This window comes from Corvus brachyrhynchos, unplaced genomic scaffold (genome assembly GCF_000691975.1).
Source record: "Corvus brachyrhynchos isolate BGI_N302 unplaced genomic scaffold, ASM69197v1 scaffold31, whole genome shotgun sequence".
Taxonomy (NCBI): domain Eukaryota; kingdom Metazoa; phylum Chordata; class Aves; order Passeriformes; family Corvidae; genus Corvus; species Corvus brachyrhynchos.
Window position 1 is genome coordinate 1,266,997 of NW_008236196.1, and position 9,635 is coordinate 1,276,631.

The following is a 9,635-nucleotide window of genomic DNA, read 5'->3' on the forward strand; positions in this document are numbered from 1 at the left end:
GAGAGTTCTGAAGGTGGTATAATTTTTTTTTTTTCCTTCTTTTAGGTCTGTTAATAAACTTCTTTATATTCTTTCAAGTTTGGTGCCTGTTTTGCATTTCTCCTAATTCTTATCTCACAGCAGATAAACAGTAATGAGTATTTTGGACCAAACCACTACAAACTTTAACTGAGCAAGCCCAAAATCTTGTTTTGTTTGGCACAGAACCCTAAGTAACGTACATTACTTGAATTTTCACATAATCTATCTTATATTAATATATTTTATTTGCTTCAACACCAAATCCATCCCAAACACTCCACTTTCTTCCTTCTTCCACCTTCAAGCTGCTTTAAGAAATAAGTGGAATAATTTACAGAAAAAGCATATTTTGCAGAATTACCTTGGGCAGAAAAGATTGAGTGCAGGTTACCATGCTATACCATGTTAAGGAATCCTATAATGATTTTACAACATGAAGTTACCAGTTATGCCAGGACTGACCTTTTGAAAAAAGATGAACTCATTTTCAGAGAACGTGGATAATCTGAAGTCCATATTTACAAAAATATATTGAAACAGATTAAATATAATGAATCACTATGTCTACCACACTTAAAGTTAGTACAATTAATTACAAGGAATAACATTATGAATAATCACCAAAGTTTAAATTCTTCAGTTGAAATGTACATCAATTCTTTGGTCAACAGTCCTCTCTAACCAGACATAATCATAGTACATTCAAAACTACGATGAGTATACAAAAAGAATGTGAGAAAAAATTGGGCTCTAGAAGCTATAGACTTGTCAATCCACTCTAATAAGTCTCCTGCAGCATCACAAGGGCTAAAAGGAGGTGCTTTTTCAAACAATAAATAGATGAAATCCAGGAACTACTTACTCCAGGACACCAAAATGGATGCAAAAAGCAACTGTAAGTCAGGTGACAAATTCACTCTAAAGTATTACAGTCTATCAGTTTCCACTTGGGGGAGTCCTGAGATTACTGCAGATGGCAAGCAGAACATGGAAGCAAATGACTACACGTTTGCCTTGTCCTTATACTCTCACCTACAAATACTCTGTTGGCCTCTCTCAAGGGAAGCATTTGGACCTGATGGATCTTCAACTAGATACAGTGATTCTTAATCTTGCATTTCAGTCTACTGATAGCAGAAGCTAGGATCATTTTAGCTTCAACACCTTCCGAGCATATACAGACAGATAATAATCAAACTTATAACTGTTTATTCTTTACAAACAACTATTTAGAGGGTTTCAAACACATTGCAAGTGTGAGTACTTGCTTCTTCTTCTAAAGTAAAAACATGTTGAGAGTGAAAGACTGGCATCTCTAATGATCACCAATATTCTGCTGAGTCGCAAGTAAACAAAAATGATTAAAATGTAATTTTCCATATTCCTTATAAATTGCTTTAGTCACTTGCAAGAAGAGGAATATGAACAATAAGCTTTTTAAGTCAAATGTCATTTTTTCTAGAATGGCAACATTTAACAGTAATCCTAACAGGTGTGCTTATAGGGAAAAAGATTCATAAATCTCTTCCTCAGTTATGAATCCAAGTAACTCATCCATGATTTCTCAACAGTTTAAAATAATTTTTTAAAAAAAATCACACCATACATGCCATGCAAGTATTTAGTTTGATATTCCAGCTTGCTTGTGTAGTGCTCTGCTGTCACCCACTCAGGAATCTTCCACTCTAGTTTGATTATTCTCTCCTTTAACTCTGAGTTGGTATAAAGACAAGAAAGCTAGTTTGGATCTTTAATGTAGAGGGTGTAATGAGATATTCAGGAATCATTTAAAATAGCTAGTGCTGGAAATTAAATGGAAGATTGCCACTAAAATAATGACATTTGCAACATCAAGATATTGTGACACAGTCAGCTGCATTTTGTGAAAACAGAAGAATCATCAAGTGAGAGTATTGAAAAAGCTAAATGTATATTTTTCTTTTCTAGATTTTGCCTATTTGTACAAGATATGGAATGCAAGGCTTCCTTCCTTTCCTGTCTTCACCTATTCTATAATCGCTTAAAATCATAATCAGTTTTCAAATTAGGTCACAAAAGACTTGCCATTTATGAGGAAAACTGTATTTTAAAATTATTTATTTTAAAATGCATGGAATAAAAGCACACGTGAATCAGCTGTGCTTTCAAAGAAAGCTATGCATGAAACATACTGATTTTAATTAAGATATACAGCACTATGACACATAAGCTTTAGGATGTATGGCAAAAACCTAATATAACCCATCATGTTACAGTAAATCCTACTCCTTCAAAAAGGGATGAAGGATCTCAAAAAAGAACATGCAATAAACATTAACATTTTCCTTATCCAACTCATATCCAAAAGATCTAAAGAAAAAGTAACATTGAAAATTGGTAAGAACACATTTTTTAAATTTGTCACCCAAAACACACAACCTAGGACGATCTGGTAAGCTTTGAAAAATGTAAGTAAATTTTACAACAGCAGGCCAAGATCAAACTATGTGGTACTCATAACAAGATTCCAAATCTTGACATGAGATCAAGACACCAAAATCTTGCACTCAACCATGATGTTCAAATGAACAAAACCATAATGCCAGAATTTCTGTCTATTTTGATTTGGAAGCCAGCCCCATTTCCATACTGACACTGTGTACCTCCCCCTACCTGTGTTTATTTGATGTGTTACATTTGCTACACAGCCACTGTTTAAATACAGAAGGTGAAAACATTTAGAGTTGAATCTGATTGAAGACTATTAGGAGTTCTGGAAAAAAAAAGTAAACAAACCAAAAAGCTGCCAAACCTTTAGTGAAATGCTAAAAATAATTAGTACAACAACTAAATTATATTTCTTATTAATTCACAGACCTAAACTACAGTGTTACTTCTGAAGTAAACAGAACAAAAAAAATGTAAATGAAGTACCTTTAGATTTTTTACTGGAGCTTCTTTTGCTTCTTGGACTTCTTTTTCCACCTGGCTGTTTTTCTGTAATGGGCTTTTCCTCCAGCTGAGGGTCCATATGGACATTTACAGATCTTCTCTCAGTCTCACTTTCCTTACAGCTTGGGATCCAGTCTCCACTGTCCATATTCTCATTATTATTGATGTTATCCTGTTCACCTTTATCCTGTCGTCCCATAGCAATGCTACTACTGGTCAGAACTTCATTCCCATCACTGTCAAGTTGATTTTCATTTTCATCAGCTGAAGGAATCAAATGAGATACCAAACTTTCTACCCTATAGTTAGTAGGAACACTGTCCTTTGAGTCTATTTGCAGATCATTTGGTGGAAAGTCTCTGTCATCCATTAGAGCGTTACTTGTTGAACCACTTAATCTCCTTCCAGATATTTTTAGACCTAAAATATAAAACGGAACAAAGCATTTATAATATGCATACTATAATAGATAAATAATGCTAATGCCAGCCAATAAAGATTCACATTAGCCAAGTGATACAGCTTTTCTGTATGGGGAGTTTCTTTCATTCATTGACCCATTTAAAGTCTTAAAGCCAGGGATATTTACATACAAAAAAAAAATCTAGAAAGTTATTTTTTTATCCAATTATAATTGTTCCAGTTACCTGAGCAAAAGCACAGCTGATCTTTACAGCAGTGCTCCCAGTGTTACAGCTGAGGAAATGAGAAAAACAAAAAGATAAACAGAAGCCACCCCATGTCCCCCTCCCCCCCCCTTTAAATCCATGGCTAAAACAAAAGCATTGTTGTCACATAAAATCATAGTTTGCCTGAAATAAAAATAAACCAGGGAGGAATAAAAGTAGAACAACCCTTAATTCTGTCAGTGATAGTATCAGATCAAACTTGCAGATAGATTAACTGTGTTATAAGAATTAGATGGAAGTAGAACCTGCTTACTGACTCAATTGTCACATTATTTTCAAGAAAACATTCAACATGTCTTCAGTATACACAGAAGCAGATGGTTTGTTGATAAAAAACCTAATCCCCCACCTACCCTCAGCAGGAGTCAATTTTCCCTTTTTGTGAAGATGCAACTCCAATCAATGCTGCAATTAGACACATTCATGGGAACAAAGAAAGAGTAACTTAACAGAAGACCTACATGTTACAGGATCATTATTGTATCTGCTCCTATCTTTAGCCTTTAGAAGCACGGCAATACTGCTGTTCAATTTAGCAACAATATACCTGAAATACAGCTCCATTATGTACATCTCACTAGATTTAGTTCACATTTTAAATAGTGCAGCCAAGAATCAGCAAGCACTCTTGTATTACAGAAGAGCTTAGGTAAGCCTCCTACAGCAGCTACCTATACTTTCCTTCAAATGAAAATACGTTTTAGGCTACCTGTTTTCAACAGGCTTTCTTAACTCTTGGCATACACAAGTTGAGTAAATTAAATACACACTTGCTAAATATGCAAGATAATCTTTCATTTTAGTTGCTAGAAGAATTAAAATTGCAGACAAATGGAAAAAAAAAATCAAAAGAATATGTAGGCTTTCCTTCATACACAGAAACATATTTCTGGTAAAGATTACTGAAGAGATTTTCCCCAAATCATTCCTTCATAAACTTTGTACCTGCAAAAAGGACTGAGAAAAAAAAAGAAAAGAAAAAGAAAAGATCACTCCTGCTTTAGGGATAAGAAGGAGGATTTAGGGAGCTACAGGCTGCTCTGCCTCACCTCAGTCCTTGGAAGGTAATACAGCAAGTTAGCCCAGAAAGCATTTTCAAATACATGAAGGATAAGAAGGTCATCAGGAGCAGTCAGCATGGATTTATGATGGGTAAGTGGTGCTTCTACAAAGAGCTGACTTGCTCAGCAGAGGAAAGGGGAGTAATGGATGCGATTCCCTGTGACTGTGGTGAGGCTTTTCACACTGTCTCCAATAATATGCTCACAGACAACCATACAAAGCACAGGCCTGATTAAATAGACAGTGAGGAGTTCCAGAGAAGCACACAGAGGGCAACAAGCCACCACTAGCTGGGCAACACAAAAACAAAAGCCAGCACCACCCAGGACAACTCCATCTCTGCTTCCAACCTGAAGAACTTGCTAACCACTTCCAGCCATACCAGTCTAACAAAAATTACAGCCTACCCTAAAACATACAAGCAGCACCAGGGAAGGGTTAGACTGGACATTAGGAAGCATTTCTTTACTAAGGGTGTGGTCAAACACTGGAACAGGCTTCCTAGAGAGGCGGTCAGTGCCCCAAGCCCGTCTATGAGGCACTTGGACAATGCACTTTACAACATACTTTAACTTTCGGTCAGTCCTGAGTTGCTCAGGTATTTGGACTAGGTGATAACTGTAGGTCCCTTCCAATGGAAATATTCTATCCCAGACTAGAAGAATAATGCATTATACATTAGAGATGTAAGTTGCATTTTCCTTTGTCAGCCACATTAGATGATAATCGGTTTTCCTTGAACACCAGAAAGACAAAGGGAACTCTAGAGGAGATACTGAGAAGTTATCTGGAGAATGCATCTGTTCACTAGACGGATGCTCCTTAATCAAGCCATTTTCTCTCAAAGAAAGTTAAACACAAAACAAAAGGTTAAGGGGAGAACAAAACTTTAATCAGACCAGAATTCTAGTTCTGAAAGAATCAGAACTAGAAGGTATTGTGATAGACACCCACACTACAGTTATGTTGATTTATTGATAACTGTTCTAAAGCACTAAAAAAATAATCCCAAACATGACGTTATATTTGAAAGGTTCAGATTTTACTCTTTCTGCCATATGAAATAATAACTACTGCTGCTTTCCCTAGCTCATCGATCAAATGATGCATCAAAAGAGGTTGAAGTAAATTGCCCAAACCCAATACGGAATTAGTTTTAACAGCAATAATTAAAAATCAGGATGTCCTACCACCACTGTCTTGCTTCTGTCCGTAGAAAACAGTTTATCCTTTCAACAGCCAGCAAAAAAGAAAGAGAAATATGAATGCATTTGAACAAGGCATTTCCTATTTGATTGTGAAAAATGAGAAAAGATGCTTGTGACAAGTGATATTTTCTGTAGAGGAAGCTAACATTCTGATGGAAAATGTTAACTCACTTCCTCTGAACATTTGGCTAAAATGATAGTCTGTTTCTAGCTGAGAAGCTGGAGAGCACAACATTTCTTGGTTTATTGCCTGAAACTCAGTATTTCTCCAAATAAAAGTAGCCCTGAAAATCTATTCCTTTCTACAACCCTTAGGACTCCTTAGAGAATGAAAATCCAAAAAGAGCTAGTTCAAAGAATTTAGAACAGGCTTGCCCTTGATCTTTTAAATGGATTTCCCCTCCCACCCAGATGAAACTTTTTACCTTCTTCATTTTTCAGTGCTGCTATTTGCAGTTTCTTTTGAGTTCACCACGGCACTAGGCAGGTATCAAAGTGAATCTAAATCCTGTGAGAATGAACTCTAGCTCTGTCTAAAAACACACATAGAAACACTTATTTATAAACAAAAATGGAATTTAAATCCCTCATGATTTAAACTATATTTAAAAGGCCGTTAACCTGCAGTTCCTGTACTTACTGTTTTGCCACTAAATTGAATCGTAAACACAAACAACATGTTTAAAAACAATGTTTGTTTCTTCATAGGCCCATCTGTCCTCCCTTCACTGGTTGCTCAAAATTGAAATAAAAACTAACACTGAACAGAACTGTGCTGACCTTTGTTAAAAGGTACCAGTGAATAAATGTGCTTCAGTTGCCACACAGATTCATACAGTTGGCACATGTTATCATGGAGATTATAGCACAAATGAAAAATAAAATGGAAAATATTTGCCAAGTGGCTAAAAGACGAAGTCTGTATTGAAGAAATTAGTTGCATGCTTGTTTGCTTTAGGACAAACAGTATGTACATTAGAGAAATGGCCCTCACTTGTATTTTAGGTCAAATTCAGTTTTAAAAGGCCCATGCTCATCAGTGTTCTCTATCATGTACTTCATACAACTTAACAGAATTTTGACAACTTTTTCAGTTGCTCGCTTTTTTCCATCTATCCTTACTATGGAAATATAACCTTAAATACAGCTGTTTGGATTGTGTTTTTTGAATTTAAAAAAAAAAAATGTAGTAAGAAAGTAAGTAAAAAAGTTTCATCTGACCTGGCACAGATGAAATTTGAAGAGGACATTAAAAAAAACCAAACCACAAACACCACCAGCCCCCCTCCAGCCCCCCTAAACCCTCATACTAACACAGCTCCTTCATCCTGGACAGCTGGGGGTGGTTTGTGAATGTTTCCTGAACATACAGTGTAGTATTTCATTTACTGATCTAGGACATATCTTACAGAACAATCAAGATCATAACATTGTTTCTTCTAACATTCAAAAAGTTACATCAAATTGGTTTTTTATTCCATTTGATTACCTTCATATAGCTCCTATGCCAAAGACACTATTTTCTCTCTCTCATTCTCATGCCATTTAATTATTCGGTGTTAATTAAAGAGATTTAAGTCTTTTAATTCTTTGAAAGTCAGCTTCCCCACTCTATTACCCACACTGCTCTATTCAAAGTGAATGGGCATTTCAGATGGTTCCCCGTGTTGCTTCTATGCGATATTTTCATTAACTTCGATGATAAACCATAATAGCTGTATAAAGTCTGCAGTTAAAAGCAGTTATAAGCATTTTTGACGATTTAATTAAAAATTAATTATAGCAATAAGCACTCCAAAAGGAATAACATAAAATTCACTGAGATAAACAGAATATCCCCAACCTTTTGGAATGAATAAAGCACATCTATATGCAATAGGAATTAACCAGTTTGTTATGATGAAAACCATCTCAAAGAGATACCAAATAGAAAACTGACCATGAGTCCAAGCTTTCTTCTTCTCCCAAGATATAATACAGCAAGTGTTACATGCACAAGAGAATTCATTATGTCCTGCCAGGCACTAATCAATTACAATCGGGGGCGGGGGAGGGGGGGGGCGGTGGTGTGCACAATATACAAAATGTACAAAAGATAACCTGGATCCCAGCAAGGTAAAAAGGTAAGAGTTTTAGAAAGGAAGGGACAGCACTACATTTGGCAACAGCAATTTGGTCTAGAAAAGGTTGCTATGTAAACAACCAAACAGGCTGTCTAGAGATGTTGTGGAATCCCCATCGTTTTAAAGAAGAAATTCAGCACGTCTCAGGTTTAAGGACAGGTGAAAAGTAGACACTACCTAGTAATAAAGGAATTTAATTTTCTTTATTGTTGCTGGGGTTTTATAATCTTCTTTCACTGCCCCCCCCCCTTTTTTTTTGCTTAAATACAAGCAGCTTTACAAGTTCTAGAGGAAAAAAAAGATCAAACTGATTCCATGAAAATGAAACAAGTATTTTGAAAAACCAGTATGTTTACAGAGTTGGTGTTTCTACCATTAGAACAAAAAAAAGGAAAACTGTAGAAACACTAAAATTTAAAGAATGACTAAACCTAACCCACATATTTCTTAAGAAGAATAAATCTGTTGATCTTTCTGATAGCTGGTGTGAAGATACTATAATTTAAATATTGTCTTGTAATGCCTCTCTTCATACTGACAAATAATCTTCCACAAATTAATAAAAACCAATGTGAAAAGTGTCATGGCCATACACAATCAAAATACATACTGCAAATTCGTCTTACTGCCCATTAACATCCACATAGAAGGAAAAAGATTGATCTCATTTTATGAACATTTATATTTAATACCAAAATGAAGATTCAGTGATGGGGGGAAACTCTAAATGACACAGTATCTACATGTCACTATGTAAAAACTACATATAACATAGCATTATGAGTCCATTAGCTTGCAAGAAAAAGGACAATGTCTACTGTGCTGTTACAGGAGATAATAAACAAAAAAGTCCATATGTTCTTTAGAGGAGTTCAAATGCAACTTCTCTACAACAGTTTGCTTCTTCATCTAATGTGGAAGCCAAGATATTTTATCACCAGAGTGCCCTTGCCTCGCCACAACCAAGAAAAGTTGCTGAAGTTACCATCACAGAATTTGCTATAGAAAGAAAGAGACAGCAGACAAAGGTGGTAGGCAATTCATGTAGCTGTAATCTCACAAAGCCAGACCAATTCCAGCTAGCAGAATTATGCACTGCATTGTGTTTTATATGAAATACAACGGTTGGAATGCTGCTGATTCTAAAGAAAGGGGAATAAAGATATTTGTATGTATGCTTTCATTACCTAACCTGACACCTCTGCAGAAAAAAAATCCATGCTGTTGTGCTGTCTTATAGCATGGACTCACTAGTAGTTTATCACTTCAAAAGATAGACTTATATCCCTTTACTGGACAGCCTCACCATGAGAGAATCTCATTAACATCCTCCTGACTGTTCAGTTTGCCCTGTTTGGCTTTGAAAAAAATGTACTAGGGGTAAAAATATCTTTCTATGTGCTTTCTGCTTCTGTGTCAGATACACAGATTAAGAGATCTATTTATTCAAATGTGTTAAGTCTGCTGTCCTTCAAGAAGTATTCAGACGCAGGAGTGGTTTATCTAATTTCATTGAATTTACAAAAATGTCTGAGTATGAACACTTTGGTGCTTTGGCACTTTCTGACACTGAAGTGACACTTCTCAAGTGGCAGCGGCAT

At 35.8% G+C, this 9,635-nt stretch overlaps 1 protein-coding gene across 3 annotated transcripts in view; it reads right to left on the reverse strand.

Moving 5' to 3' along the window:
• The window catches only part of CNST (consortin, connexin sorting protein), a 53,645-nt gene that overhangs the window by 37,095 nt on the left and 6,915 nt on the right, over nucleotides 1-9,635 (reverse strand). For all 3 annotated transcript variants that reach the window (XM_017740163.1, XM_017740150.1, XM_008639896.2), the window contains one exon: nucleotides 2,935-3,372. In XM_017740163.1, the coding sequence (XP_017595652.1) occupies nucleotides 2,935-3,372 (438 nt within the window). The remainder of the gene's footprint in view (nucleotides 1-2,934; nucleotides 3,373-9,635) is intronic.